General features: G+C 45.2%; 1 protein-coding gene across 1 annotated transcript in view; it reads left to right on the forward strand.

Annotated features, from left to right (window-relative positions):
• Nucleotides 1-16262, forward strand: part of SNTG2 (syntrophin gamma 2) — a 196835-nt gene that overhangs the window by 18737 nt on the left and 161836 nt on the right. Inside the window, exon 2 of the mRNA XM_063298804.1 lies at nucleotides 3165-3302. Within this exon, the coding sequence (XP_063154874.1) occupies nucleotides 3165-3302 (138 nt within the window). The remainder of the gene's footprint in view (nucleotides 1-3164; nucleotides 3303-16262) is intronic.

Consider the following 16262-nt stretch of genomic DNA (forward strand, 5'->3'; position numbering starts at 1 on the left):
TTACATAAGCAGTACCTTAAAATCAATAAGACATGGTTGTCTGCTATTCAGAAGCTACACCAAAGTGTAGCTTGCCCACATAAAAGATTAAGCCAAATTATGATAGTTTCATTCTGATAAAAGTACACTTGCTACTTTTGAATACATTTGGGAAGGTTTTTTTCCCCCCTTGTTTGAATAGAAATGAAATGGCTAATTTCTGAAGCCTAAAGTAGACTAAGACACAAAGAAAACCCCATTATCTCAGGTTGGAAACTAAACCCATTATGGACCATTTCCCTCCTTAGTGGAAAATGCATCCGAAAGCCATTTAGTAACTGGAAACTAAATGGTGTATGATTATTTGCCAGCATGAAATGTGTAGAGGTTGTTTATTTTATGCATTTTCAACCTCCTATAAACTGTCTTGAGGATCTTTTAGCTGGAAGCTAGAGACTAAATCTTCAAAATGACTCAAATCTCAAATCTAAAGGATGTGTACAGTTGCACCTCCATGATGAACAAAAAGCTTTAAAAATGTTACATACATTTTTAAGGGAGGGAACCTGGAGGACACTCACCCTATCTAACCTAATAGGATGGGCAGATACCCTCAGGGAGAGGCAGTCCCACAAGTAATCTGACCCTGTACCATGTAGGGCTTTAAAGGTGATAAGCAGCACCTTGAGTTGCACCTGGAAAGCAACTGGAAGCCAGTGCAGCTCACGCAGCAGTGGTGTTAGTCAGGTGAACTGTGGGATACCCAAAACTGTGTGCCACTGCATTCTGGACCAGTTGCAGCTTTCGGATGGTCTTCAAGGGCAACCCCGTGTACAGCATATTTCAGTAATCTAAACAGGAGGTGACTAAGGCATGGATGACTGTGAACAAGCGCACAAGACAGACTTGTACAAAGGCTGCCCTGGCCACGGCTGCCACCAGCTCTTCCAGCAGGAGCCATGAGTCCAAGACGACCTCCAAATTGTGCACCAGATCTGTATGGGGGAGTATTACCCTGTCCAGAGTCAGAGATGTCAAGCCGCCTGACCCTGGGGGGCCAAAAACCTACAGCCGCTCTGTCTTGCTAGAGTTGAGTCACAGCCAGAGTCTCCCCATCCAAGCCCTAATAGCCTCCAGGCACTGAGCCAGCACCTGAACAGATTCACAGCATTATGCAACTATTAAACTATGAAAATGCTCTAAATGCAAAGCAGTCCTCTGTCATCTCTTGGAGTAAGTTATGTTATGCAAATTACAGAAAAAGAGTTAGAAGAAAGAAGAAAAAAAGAAATAATCTAAATCTATTATTCACCAACACTATCCACCATATCTCTCCATACTTTTTTTTTTCTTTTTGCAAACATGTTTGGTTCCACAGCATCCCAACAGCACTTCATACATTGCCTTTTGTTCCTGAAACTTCTCATCTATCTCTCATCAATTACATCTGATCACAACATTCCCAGTCTTCCCCTTCCTCTCAACCCTTTCAAATTCTTTCACAGATAGATACCCTTTATCATACCCCAAGGCCAGAAGCAATTATGTCATATATTTGGCAATTTGATCCTCATTCATTCTGTCTATATGGCCATACCACCTCAACATACTTCTTTAGTACTGGTCACTCACTCACTTTTGTGCTCAGTTCAGTACCCATTTGTTCTTGAGCCTATCCCTTATGGTTTTACTAAATACATTTTTAAATAACCCATTTCTACCGCATTCAACTTACTTTTATATTTCTCCTGACATACCCAGTTTTCAGTTCAATATGACAAAGTGGGCAGAAGCACGCTATGATGTACAGTCATTTTAATTTCTTTTAAGAAACATTCATTCTCTTAACTGACCACATAATACCCACTATCTTTTGGCCAACATTCCATATCCTAAACTGACTTCCATTTCCCTATCTAGTTCTCAACCGACAACACAGCATCACCTGCATACAGAAATATATGCACATTCACATCCCTGATCAACACATCTCTAAAGTCGCCACAAGGATTCTTCATACATATATCCATAAATATGTTAAATAACAAAGGGGATGTTATACTGTACATCCTTGTTTATGCTCCTGGCTCAGTATTGAACCATTATTCCTGCATGCTTTATTTTTATTATATACCAATCATATGGCATTCATCAACCAACCTTCAACTACACATAAAATGTTCCATAATTCAAGTTTATCCAGTTTATCATATACTTTATGTAAATCAAGAAGTGTAGAATACATTTATTACTTTGTTGATTCCTTGTTGATCCCTGACACTTCTACTTGTGTTTTCAATATAATGGTAGATAAAAAATGAATGCTGGGTCAGCAGTCTTTTCGTTTTCTTACTGACTTCCTGCGTAATATAAAAATATTATCCATTCAGTCCTACTTTGGAAAATGTAATACAATGCTCATCTTCAGTTTTAATTCAGATATGCTTTTTTCCCCCTACAGTTTTATTTTTATACTAAATAAAACAACTTTTGATTGTAGAAATGTTTTAGAATTTAAGGTCAGTCCTATACAGTCCTTTATATAAAGGCCTGTCAGGAGCGGGATCATATATATTATTCTTGCACTGCCAAAAGATAATACAATATGTTAACTGCTTGCCAAGAATATCCCAATGTCTCTTAGTACACCAACACCTTTGCTTGAGTAGATGCTCTAATGCTATTTTGATTTTCTTCGTTTTTTCTTTTACTGCATGGCCAGGGGACTTAGGCAACTTATTTTCAGAATTTGAGGTCACTTTCTAAATGGTGAAAAATAGCTTTTTTGCCCAGCATTGGCAAGAAACTGCAACAGCAACGTTGTGTTGGAAGTGATAGAGGTTTAATAAGTTCTTTAGGGGAGAATGTTGAAGAATTGGCCTTCTCTATCCAATATGGATGGAACTAGATGAGTCCTTTTTATCTGTTGTACTGTGTAATTTTGCTTGTCTGTAAGACCTAAGCTAAATATCAGTAGTAGTTTACCTCATGAAAATTGGAGCTTGGAATACTTCCACTAAAAATCTTGTAACTTCTTATTACACTGCTCTGAAGAAAGAGATGAGGAATATCTGTTATTATGGATAGACGCATCTGGCATTATAGACAACTTTATCAATTAAAAAACAAAAACATGCTCACAGATATGTCATCATTTTGATCTCTGATATTATTTTGCTTTTCAGACAAAAACTGGAATTGCTTTGCTATATGATGAAATATCTGAAAATGCCTATGAAATTCGATTGAAGCTTTCAAAAGAGGTACTAACAATTCAAAAACAAGATGTCATCTGTGTTAATGGAAGTGATCACAATGCAAATGTAAGTGCTTCAATAACTTTGTGCTTCAAACCTTATGGTGGGTTTTTATTATCATTATTACTATTGCCATTATTATTTATTTATTTAATTTTTATCCCGCCTTTATTATTTTTATAAATAACTCAAGGTGGTGAACATACTTAATACTCCTTTCTCCTATTATGTTTCAAAATTACCTGAAAGTAATTTTTTAAATCTTTAATTCTAAAAAAGATCATTTCAAAGTGATGTCATAATAACAAACTCTACATAGAGAAACCATAGTTTAAATATTTAAAAAGAATAACAAAAGCACATTTCCCTTCGTAGCTGTTAGAAATGTGGTAGATTAACTTGGTGCTTTTAAATGTTTTAGATTGTAGTTCCCAGAATTCCCATGCTGCTTTGGATTATGGGAGTTGTCATTCAAAATGTCAGATCTTCAAAGTTGTCTACCTATGATTAATAACCTTAATCATGTAAAACCACAAGAAGAAATACTAGATGTTAGTATGTATGAAGTGGAACTGCCATCTCCTGCACCAGTCACTCTGATAGTTGAGAAAGTGATTTTGAATATAGTGGCTGTTCCTTTTATGATCATGTGCTCATCTAACTATCAAATGTTGATATTCTCATCCTCATAAATCCTCTTGTTATGCTTAAAACAAGTTAATAATATATTTCTTTTGCCAAATGAGATGAGTATGTCTTCAGAAGTATTTTCTAGCTACAGTATACTGTATATGATTTTCCTTCTAAATCTTAGTGGAAATGGGAAAACTAGAAGAAATGTTGACCTTTTTTTTAGAATAATGCAACAACTATGGGGCTGTTTTAAAACAGTTTCTATCCCTTTTACCCGCTTATATCCAAGGATAAACCAGATAGGCAGAATTATTTCTAATTATTCTGTGAAAACAAATTCTGTTCCCACTGTGCCTAAACACTTTTGTATTTGACTCTTTCTTTTTAATATTTTAAACCCCAAAGCACTCCAAGATACTCCACATTTTTCATAATGGAAATGCACAAATATCCACATGCTTACATTCGAAGAACTAAACAATATCAATTGTGTTGGAGAAAACTTCATTTCCTATGTCAGGTTAAGGCCTAAGAATACACCTGAGTTCTCACTTTGAAGTAATTCCTGAGGACCAGGGTATTCTGTGGATAAGTCACACAGCAGACAATATGCTTCAGGAAAGATGCTTACTGGGGCACCTAATGGGCTTTTGTTTCTACTTCTTCAGTGTATGAAACATTTAATACTTTAATAAACGTCATGAGACAAATTTCATTAAAGAGCAGAAAGAATTTTAACTACTTTTTAAATGCGAATTTAACAAAAAGAATCATTCAGTACTCCAAGAAAGTAAATAAGGAAATAATGCACAACATAGCAATTACCAAGCGTTGATATCACATACCAATTTATAAATTGTAAGAGTTAAGTTTCAGTAAAATATAATCCCACACCAAAATATGCATAACCTTATTCACTTTAGCTGGGGGTAAGAGGAAAACATTATATACTATCATCACTTCTTCCTGGTTTTGGATTGGTAACTTTCATTTGCGAATTTATGGTATTTTATGAGCTTAAGGCTGTCTACTGTAAGTAGTCTCTGTTATGTCTGCATGCAGAGATAACTATGAAAACATATTTGGGGTATTACTATAGGAGATTTGCCCAAGAGTTCACCATTTAAACTCTTGGCTTGAGCCATGTCGATGCCTCCAAGGCTTCTGCCTGAGTTTGCTGTCTGTGTTTTGTGCCTAAGTTACGGCTTTGCCCATTAATGGTTTGTTTATCAGTAAACTGTACTGGAGTTGTGAGTAATTTGCTGATGGCCTACATCCACCCCTCCTTTCCTGGAAAGCTATAGCATGCAGGGCGGGTTGGCTGATGCAATGCAAGAATGACTGGTGAATTGTCTGTTTGAACATGATCTAATGACACCCATAGTTCCAGCAACTCAGCTGGTATTGTAGAAGAATGGAAGAAAAGAGCAACAGAAAGCAGGGGGGAAAGAAACAGCCATGACTTTGAAAGTTATCTCCTTTATAATAAAAAGCCCACAAAGTTTTTGTTCAACTGTTATTTCATTAACAGTTATTTTCATTCTGTGTAGTGCTGTCTCTTTCCCTTCATGACCTAACCTACCTTTTCCTCTCCTTTCATTACTAGGATGCCTTTCTTATCCTTTCTATTCTTACTCAACAGATTCTTGCTATGTAGGAAATGAACCTCTTCTCACTTTTTTTTCTTGCTTTCATAACTTCATGTATTTCACCTGCCATTCTCCTTCCTGCTGTTAGGTTTACCTCTTTCAGCTTATTTTACTTATTTCCTTGGAGCAGTGCAGCTTCATAGCACCAAATCAAATATTGAACATGATGTTATGAATGTTGGTCAGCCAGGTGATACACAACCTTTACTTCAGAAGCTCCTTCTGCTGGATTTTTGTCCATGATTTGGCAAGATTCCAACTGCCAGTAGAAAGAATCACAGAGTGATGAAAACTTTTGTAAAGTTTTGAGATATTTCAATTAGGAGTCCTTGTTTTTAGATGACCCACTCTCTTGCTTGTCAGATTTTCTCTTACAAAGTCTCAGAATCGTAGAGGAAAGATGAACTACCCTCTTTAAAAGTATCCTGAAAATGGATCGGCTGCTTTACCACCAAGTAGGTTAGTTATACTATGTTCTGAGGTGAGGAAATTATTCAAGGAAAATACATGCTTCAATAATTAATATATAATTGGGCTACTGCTGGATAGCAATTCTGGAACAATGATTATGTCTATGGTTTGCATGCATAACTTTCAGTAGTTTGTAGGTAAAGATCTGAGAACAACGTGAGCTACTTCTCCATAATCTTTTGGAGCATCTCAGGAATGGGTAGTCTTAATCCAGAGCCTAGGATTACAGATCAAAAAAGTTAAAAAGCAAGTGGAGGGAGAGTTGATCATGCTTAAGATCATAGGTGTGTAAAGATTATTATCTATAAATTATTTAAATCCACTACTCTACCTAACTTGTTTGTTAATCAAAGTAAAAATGTAACTTATCATGGTGAATCAACCATTATCTGATTATATGAGAAACCTATTACCTTGGTCCAAAATAGTAGCACTGTGCAATGCTTTGAATTCAGTCTGGAAAGGGTGCTTCAGAGCATGTAGGAGGGTGAAAATAGCACCTGTCTATAACCCTTTAAAGCAGCCCTATCTTTTCCCAAGATCACTTGGCAGCTGCAGGGGTCAGCCACATAATTCCAGGAAAAAACTCAGCTACTATATCGAGTTGCAGACAGATGATATATCTGAAACAGCTATTTAGAATGCAAATTGTTGCACCATCTGTTATGACTGGCTAAGTAGGGTCTTCATCATGGCCAGAGGCACTTTCTATTACAATACTGACAAAACAAAAAGTCACTCACAGACCTTTTCTGGGGGGGAAAAATCTTATAAAAATACACTGAAGCCACTTTTTTTTTTCTTATTTTAAAAGAAGTACAATTAATAAAAATAACTAAAGTTTTTTCCTCCATAACTTTTGAAGGAATAATAACTATCACGGAGGAGGGACATAAAGTAGGACACAGCAGATGACTTATGTTTGTGTGGTGTGTGTATGTTCAATAATCTAGCCAAGAGGGAATGATTATTACCAACAGATAAAATAAGGTAGCATGTCATTAATGTTGCTAGCTTGTATAAACTATGCAGGGAAGTGTAAATTATTAATAAAAATAGACTGATCTGCACAGAATATTTCAAAACCTGTATATTACAGCAATACAGTTCAGACCTCAAAATTCAGGCAATATTACTACTAATTTCTGTTACATTGAGCTCATTCCAAAGTAGTAGTCCAAAACCCTCTGCAGGCTGGAACTTCCATTCTCAGCTTTGAGAATGAATGCTCTGAGCAAATGAGCAAGAACTGGAAACTTTTGGTGTGTAAGTTAGACTCAAGTTGATTGCCAATACTGTAAGTGGTTGTTTCTTTGTTTTGAAATGGTATCAGAAGAAGAGTTTCTACAAGGTACTATAGAAATCCAAATTCAAGAAATACCATACATTTCTGAGAAACAGACATTTTAGAGGCTTATGTTAATATGTAACTGGAAAAACATACTTCCTTGAACAGTTTGGTCATGCCAGACTCTATTCTATAGTTCAAATTCCATGTTTAGGCAGATTTTCTACAAGATTTTGTGATAGTTCAAATATCCATAAATAATCCCCATAGCCTTAAGAGACCAATTGTAAATTTTCTGGTTACTGTATAAAAATACAGATCCATGCCCACATTTCAATCTTTGATATCATGTTTAGAAAAATTCCCTCTCCAGTATAACACTCTGAAATTTCACTAACACTTTTCTCCTTTCAGCTTCTTATGCTATCATGGTCCAAAATAGTCGGGTTTTTTTATTATTGATGTCAACTGAAGTATCTATCTGTTAAATGAGGATTTTTTAAAAATCTGTTGTATCATGTCCAATTCTCAGAGATTGCCTGGACAAGTCCCTGCAGTTTTCTTGGCGAGGTTTTTCAGAAGTGGTTTGTAATTGCCTCCTTCCTAGGGCTGAGAGAAAGTGACTGGCCCAAGGTCACCCAGCTGGCTTCGTGCCTAAGGTGGGACTAGAACTCACAGTTTCCCAGTTTCAAGCCTGGTGCCTTAATCACTACACCAAACTGGCTCTCTAAATGAGGAAATAGGAGAGGAGAAATGTGATAGTAGAAAAGTAAATTTAAATCAAGTTGTTAAGATAAGAAGGTATTTTAAGTTTAAGTGTCCAGTTGACTATATTGTTTTGTATCCTGCCTTCTAGTAGTACTGTCTGAAAATTTTATTGTTTTTCTACAGTCTACCATTTGTAAAACTCAATAGAATTCCATTTTGAAGACAGCCTTATCTTACATGTTAAAAAAAATGTGAGAAGTGTTTAAGGCTAAATGTTACATTAAGATATTTCTGATGAAAGCACATTTGGATAAGTCTAGTCTGCTTTCACACATTATGCTAAATACGTTAAATAAGCTTTGTTTAAATCATGGGTTGTTAAATCATAAATAAACACTCTTGTGTTCTGTTTATTAGATTTACATCTTGCCTTTCCTCCAGGAGCTCAAGGTGGCATGCATAGGAATCCCTCCTCCAGTTTTTCCCACAATAACCCTATGAGATAGTTGGCCTGAAAGAAGAAGACCAATGCAAAATCACCCAGTAAGCTTCCATGGCTGACACTGGACTAGAAACCGGATCTCTGTATTCCTAGTTCAATACATAGCTTGTTTGCTTACTCTTGCACCGGTTTAGCTTTTCCTGTTTCTTTCTTAGATTTGTATTCTGTTGGTCTTAAATTCTACATTAATTATATCTTGAAAAATTACTAATTAATAAAAATAAAAAAAATACATTAACCACTAATCAGTAAATCTAAAAACATGAAGAAAGAACACAGGATCGTTGGGAAAACAGTAGAAAGTCTGTAACGAAATGTATAACCTCACAACCCTAAAAAATTTTAGCTAAATTTTAATTTATCTTAATAGAGAAAAAATGTAGGTATCACAAGAGACTCCACACCTCCCCCCAACAAAAGACTTCAAATTGTTTGAAGAGCAGGGATTTTTGTTCCTTCAGTCACCTCCACCAAAAGGGAGTTGAACTAAATCCAGCTGCAGTGTATTATTATTTTGTCCCTTTTAGAGCTAGAGGTGATACAAGTGATTGATCATCTGCAATCAAGTCAGTGTCGACTCTTAGCAACCACATAGACAGAAGTAGGTAATGATTAAATGTGATATAAATGGGTCATTTTGCTTTTTCAGTACTTTCCTCATAAATGGCTTGCACTTCTGCTTCACTGAAGGGAAACCTGATAAAGTAGTACCACTAGCATTGGGTAGCAGAACCAAAACTGGTGAATTGACTGGCCATTCACAAATGACACCAAAAGGTTTCTTGTTCGATTGATTCTGCAAATAGGGAAAAGAATTGTATCTGTAATAATATAAACATTCAAATGTCAACCTTGTTTTTATATAGAAACAAAGTTTTTGGTTACCCAAGAGTTCTACACTTCAAGACTTTCAAACGTCAGTTGTCACAGACAACGATACTTTAGCATAGGCAACTAAAGGCAATCAATAGTACAGAAACTGCCCTGCATTTCCTAGGTTAGACCTCACAGATGTTAATGAACTTGCCTGTTGACAGTAAGATGGAATGTTAATTAACTTTTCCTTGCCCAGTTATGCCATCAGGATTATGATGACATAATTGTGCCATGCCATTAAAAGAATTACCTAATCAGGAGTACCCAGCATATAAATGTGTATGTGCACACAGACACACACACAAATACACAGAGAAAATGTCTCAGTTATTATTAGGCCCTTGGCCTAATTTCCGATGATATTATCTTAATTGAGAATTCCTGTGCTAAAAGTCCATTTAGTCACTGATCAGAAGTTCTTTTCTAGCAACTTTATGGGGAAGAAGAAAACTGGGTAGAGAAAAGGAGGAAAAACAGAAAGATAAAAGGAGTTTCTTATGACTATCAGATCTCAAGTTCCAAAAAATTAAGTTAGATTTGCATATTAATTTACATATTTTTATAACTTAAGGCTTCAGCAAAGGATCGTTACCTTGTCATGGTGCTGGAGCTTGAGCACCTCAATGATGCCTTGAGCTAAACCGTGAAGGGCCACCCAAGACGGGAAGGTGTCATGAGTGCCGTTGAGCTGAAGACATCAGCGCAATGGCACACATGACAATAACGAGGAAACGGGAAGGGGCTCAAGATAAGCAGCCATCAACTCACAAAGACGAAAGGAGAAGATACAATGGCTAAGCGGATCGCGAGGCACACCCAAGCTGTTAGCGCTAGCGCAACGGAGATCGCCCAGCTGACAGCAATCACCGGATGAATAGGGAAACCGATGATGGGCGATCCCGGAGCGCCAGCGGGGCCTCGCAACCCCTCACCTACCGGCAAGACAGCATGTGGGACAAAGGGGGGGGTGACGTAACCTCGAGTGAGGGGGCGCTGACCGGCGCGGGGTATTTAAACCCCGCACCGGCGCGCTCCTGTCACTCTCAGCTTTTTTCTACAACTGTAACTACGCTATGAATAAACCAGAGCCTGCTTCATCTGAACCAGTGTCTGTGTGTTACTCGGCGGTAGGCAGTGCATGACATAAAGCTGAGAGTCACAAACTCAGCCTCGCCGAGCCCCACCGGATGACAACGAGCCGCGGGAGGAGTAGACGGCGAGAAGACCAGGAACGATGAGGCCGGCGCGACGCGGACAAGGGGGGCGAGCCGCACGGCAAGAAGCAGAGGAGGACCGATCGAGGCCAGAGGCACCGCGGACTCCCGGAGCCATGGACGCCCACCCGGCCCAACCCGAGCCTCAGCTCCAACCCCAAGGGGAGATGGCGACGGAGGCAACCCGGCCACGGGAGGGAGCAACATACCTCCCGAGACCAGCGGAGAACCCCGCGCCCCACATCGCACCCCAGCCACGGGCGTGGAGCGGCAACCCAATGGCGGTAAGCACGGGGGAGGACGAAGAAGCAACCCAGCCGACGGCGGAGGAAGCGGGCCAACGGACGGGAGTGCCTGAACCCCACCGGCGACCCACCCCCGCCGACACACCGATGGAACCGGCCCCAGCGGCGGTGCGGGTCGTGGACGGGGACGCACAAGCTAGACTCGCGGCCATGGAGACCCAACTGAAGGAACTCCGGACCATGCTTCAATCGTTGATGTCCCCCGCGCCGCCCAACGACGTCCCCGCACAGGTCCACACCCCGAGCGAGGCGCCGAACTCCCACGGGCCAGATGATGGTCAACAAACGGCCCAGGCGGATGACGCCACAGGCCGGGAAGTGAGAGGAGGGGGCTCACAAAACGCCCGGGCCCCAAAGGACTTCCCCATCTTCTTTGATGGGAACCCCGCGAAACTGTCGTTCTTCATTACGAATGCCAGGGAGTTCATGGGGAGGCACGGACGCTCCTATGACTCCGAAGCGGACAAGATCGCAGCCGTGGCGATCAAACTACAAGACCGGGCGGCGGACTGGTACGTCCAACTGTACGAGTCCAGCTCCCCCGCCCTCGCCAACTTCCACGCCTTCATCAACGAGATGAAGAGCTACTTTGAGGACCCACTAGCCAAAGTGAGGGCGAAAAGCGCACTCCAAAGACTCAAACAGGGCGCACGCACTGTCCCGGACTACGCCCTTGAGTTCAAAGCCCTCGCAGGGAAGATCAACGACTGGTCCGAGACCACCCTGCTGGAAATGTTCAAAAGGGGGCTCAACCGCGACGTACTCCAATGGGCCCTCTACCGCGACGACCCAGAGACTCTACACGGTTGGATCCACCTCGCGGGGAAAGCAGAACACGCGCACCGCACCTTCCTCATGGCAACGACGGAAGACACGGCCAACACCTGCCAAAAGGTACCCGCGCCACACGTGGGGACGGCCGGTCCCACATACTCAAGGAAGAAATTTAATCGTGGGCCCTGCGGGAGGTGTGGAAAACTGGGGCACAAGACGGCAGATTGCTTCGCCAACCAACCGCCGGCTAGTGTGCCTAAACCCGCCCCGAAAACTAGGCTCAAACCACCTAACCCGCCGCCGCCCCCTCACCGCCGAATGACCGGAGCCACAGCGACACCAGAGGAAGGCTGGGATGCCTACTGGGGGGGAGAGGACGCCGTAGACCCAGACCAGCCGGCGGGAAACGCTCCCCGCCTGCCCTGAAACGCGTTGCGAGGCAGGCGGTGGGACAGCAGCGCGGACCACCTCGACGGAACGGCGAAAGCTCCGTTATAATGGCGGCAATCAAACTCTCTGCCGGCAACGGAGTCACCACGGCCGCGGCACTAGTGGACTCGGGGTGCTCGAAAAACCTCATCCACCCCGACTTAGTCGCCAAACTCGACCTCCGCTGCTCCCCCCTCCCCACGCCGCTGGCATTCCACCAGCTGGACGGCTCAACAGCGGGAGGGAAACCAGCCACGATGCAGACCGAGCCGGTCACCCTGCAAATGGGCACTCACACCGAACGCACATCGTTCGTAGTTACCCACATCGGACGACCCATTGCAGTCTTGGGAATGCCATGGCTCGCGACAAACAACCCGCGCATTGACTGGGAGACCCGCACCTTCACATTCGGCGACGGCGAGTACCGGGCGCCAGTTCCGGCGGGCAGAACCAACCCCACTGTGGGACGAGCAGAGGCGGCTACACAGGACAACGCAGCTATCACAGCAGACCTACCGGAACAATACGCTGACTTCTCCAAGGTCTTCGGAGAGGTGGAAGCTGATCAACTACCCCCCCACCGCAAGACGGACTGTCGGATTGACCTGCTGCCCGAGGTCCCCTTACCTAGACCGAAGATCTACTCGATGACCCCGAAGGAGATGGCAACCCTCCGGGAGTTCATTGATAAAAACCTAGAGAGGGGATTCATAGAGCCAGCATGCTCACCGGTCGGAGCCCCCGTCTTATTCCGGGAGAAGAAAGACGGCACCCTACGGCTCTGCACCGACTACCGGGGCCTAAACGCGGCTTCCCTGTCCAACAAATACCCCTTACCCCTGGTAAAAGATATGCTTGCCCACCTGTCCACGGGCAAGGTCTTCTCCAAGCTAGACCTTCGCGAGGCGTACTACCACATCCGAATCAGGGAGGGGGACGAATGGAAAACTGCGTTCAACTGCCCCCTAGGCGCCTTCCAGTACAAAGTGCTGCCGTTCGGACTCGCGGGGGCCCCGGGGGTGTTTATGCAGCTCATCAATGAGGTCCTGCATGAACACCTGTTCAAAGGGGTCCTCGTCTACATAGACGACGTCCTTATCTACACCAAAACGCACGAGGAACATGTGACCCTAGTCAGACAAGTCCTCGATAAGCTCAGAAGGGCGCAGCTCTATGCCAAACCCGCAAAGTGCGAATTCCATAAAGCATGCCTAGACTACCTGGGGTACCGAATCTCCGGAGACGGCATAGAAATGGACCCCGCAAAAGTTGAGGCGGTGCTGAACTGGGAACGCCCCCGCAACAGACGCCAACTCCAGAGCTTCCCCGGCTTCGCGAATTTTTACAGGTCATTCGCCCGGGGGTTCGCGGAGATAGCCCTCCCCCTAACGGACCTCCTCAAAACCAAAGGGGTGGGGGACACCCGACGCGCCAAGAACCCGAGCACAGTATTGAATTGGACTCCCGCGTGCCAGACCGCATTCAATAAGTTGAAAGCGCTGTTCACCACAGAGCCAATCCTCGCGCACCCGGACCCAGAACGGCCATTCGTGGTCCAAGCCGACGCCTCAGACTTCTCCCTGGGGGCCATCCTACTTCAAAAGGACCCCACAGGACTCCTGAAACCAGGCGCCTACCTGTCGAGGAAATTCTCCGAGACAGAAAGGCGATGGCACGTCTGGGAGAAGGAAGCCTTCGCGGTAAAATCGGTGCTGGAAACATGGAGACACCTACTCGAAGGAGCCGCCCAACCATTCGAGGTCTGGACCGACCACCGGAACCTTGAGGCCCTCCGAACGCCCAGACGCCTCAGCCCAAAACAGGTCCGATGGGCCCAATTCTTCAGCCGCTTCAACTTCCAGCTGAAGTTCATGCCGGGTAAAAAGAACTTCCTGGCTGACGCCCTTTCCCGACTGCCCCAAGACGAAGAGCCCGCCCCAGACACGATTGGGACGGTCCTATCCGCTTCCCAACTGGGGATGGCTGTGACCACCCGGAGCGGCGCTCGGAGGCAGCACGACTCTAAGGCGCAACCGACGGCGGGACAACCAGTGCCCAGACGACGCCAACCGCAACTACCAGGGGGGATACGCACGGACCTCGCCGCCGCCCTCAAAACCGAACCCTGGTTCCTGGCAAACCCCGACAAGGTAACGATGGCACAGGACCTGGCATGGGGGGAAGGCAGAATCTATGTCCCGGACTCGCAACGCCAAGCGATCTTGCATAGATCCCACGACACCAAGCAAGCGGGACACTTTGGGTTCCTTAAGACCCTGCACCTAACAAGGCGTCAATTCTGGTGGCCCGCGCTAAGACGGGACATGAAAGCCTACGTAGCGTCCTGCCCAACGTGCGCCAGAGCCAAACGGGCACCAGGCAAGCCCTCGGGACTTTTACAACAGGTGGCAGAACCCTCCCGCCCATGGGAGGAAATCTCCATGGATTTTATAGTGGACCTCCCACCCAGCCAGAAGAAAACGGCCATTTGGGTGGTGAAAGACTATTTTTCGAAACAGGTCCACTTCATCCCCTGCACATCGGTCCCGTCCGCACAACAACTAGCCAAACTCTTCCTCATCCACGTGTACAGGTTACACGGATGTCCCGCACGTGTGGTGACCGACAGGGGCACACAATTCACTTCTAAATTCTGGCGGGCCTTCCTAAAGCTGACGGGGACCCAACAGGCCCTATCCACTGCCTGGCACCCCCAGACGGACGGAGCCACAGAGGTCCTCAATGCCACCCTAGAACAATTCATACGCTCATACACCAACTACCATCAAGACGACTGGGCCGAACTGCTCCCGTTCGCCGAAGTCGCATACAACAACGCCGTTCACACGAGCACGGGGAAAACTCCGTTCGAGGTAGTCTCGGGGCGCGACTTCGTCCCCATACCGGAGCTACCACAACCCCCGGGACCCCAGGTGGACGCTAGTGACTGGGGACAGAAGATTGCGGAATCGTGGCCAATAATCACGGCAGCGCTGAAGGAAGCACAGGCGGCCTACAAAGAGCAGGCCGACAAGCACCGGCGCCAACAACCGACGTTCCAGGCTGGGGATATGGTCTACCTATCCACCAAATTCCTAAAGTCGCCCCAACCCTCGAAAAAACTGGGGCCTAAGTACATCGGGCCGTTCCGATTCACACAGATAGTGAACCCGGTGGCAATACGCTTGGACCTGCCACACAACCTACGGAGACTCCACCCGGTATTCCACACCAGCCTCCTGAAACCGGCAACTACCTCTCGATGGCACCCAAGCACGCCACTGCCCTCACCAGTGATGATCGACGGCCAACATCACTTTGAAGTAAGGGACATACTCGACTCCCGCAGGCAACGGGGAACTTTACACTATTTGGTCAGGTGGAAACACTTCCCCCACCCAGAATGGGTGGCGGCACACAACGTTAACGCGCCTGACCTGACCCGGGCTTTTCACCGGGCGTACCCCGACAAGCCTAAGGCGAGACAAGCAAACCCCGCGGGGCCCCCCCGCCTACCGTGCCCCAAGGGAAAGGGCCCCCCCAAGCCTGCGACTTGGGTGGACCTCCCCCCCCTGGGACTCACCCCCCCCGCCCCGGGCCCACGAGGCAGTGACAAGCGGTCGCCAGCACCCTCCCCCTGCCCAGGGGCCCACGGGGGAGTGGCAATCAAGTACAGTGCATCCTGGGGGCAACGCCCAGGAGCACACATAACAAAGGCGACGCACTTAGAATAAAAATAAGGCCCTACCTGGAGCCGATAAGCACCCGACCAGCCACGCCTCTCTCCTCGCGAACTGAGCCAAACAAGCAGGGTGTGGTCAGAGCATGCGCACGCCCAGGGTGTGACCGGGGCATCCGCACTGGGAACACACCCTAGAGGGACACGTGGTAGAGAGCGGAACGAAGGGAGGGGCAAAAAACACTCCGGCGGGAAATTCAAAAAAAAAAAAAAAAAACCATTTTGACAGCTCTCCTGAAAAAAAAACCGGAAAGCCGGGGGGGGGGCACTATTAGGACAGGGGGCAGTATGTCATGAGTGCCGTTGAGCTGAAGACATCAGCGCAATGGCACACATGACAATAACGAGGAAACAGGGGAAGGGGCTCAAGATAAGCAGCCATCAACTCACAAAGACGAAAGGAGAAGATACAATGGCTAAGCGGATCGCGAGGCA

The sequence above is a fragment of the Candoia aspera genome, chromosome 1 (genome assembly GCF_035149785.1).
Source record: "Candoia aspera isolate rCanAsp1 chromosome 1, rCanAsp1.hap2, whole genome shotgun sequence".
NCBI classification, from domain to species: Eukaryota; Metazoa; Chordata; class Lepidosauria; order Squamata; family Boidae; genus Candoia; species Candoia aspera.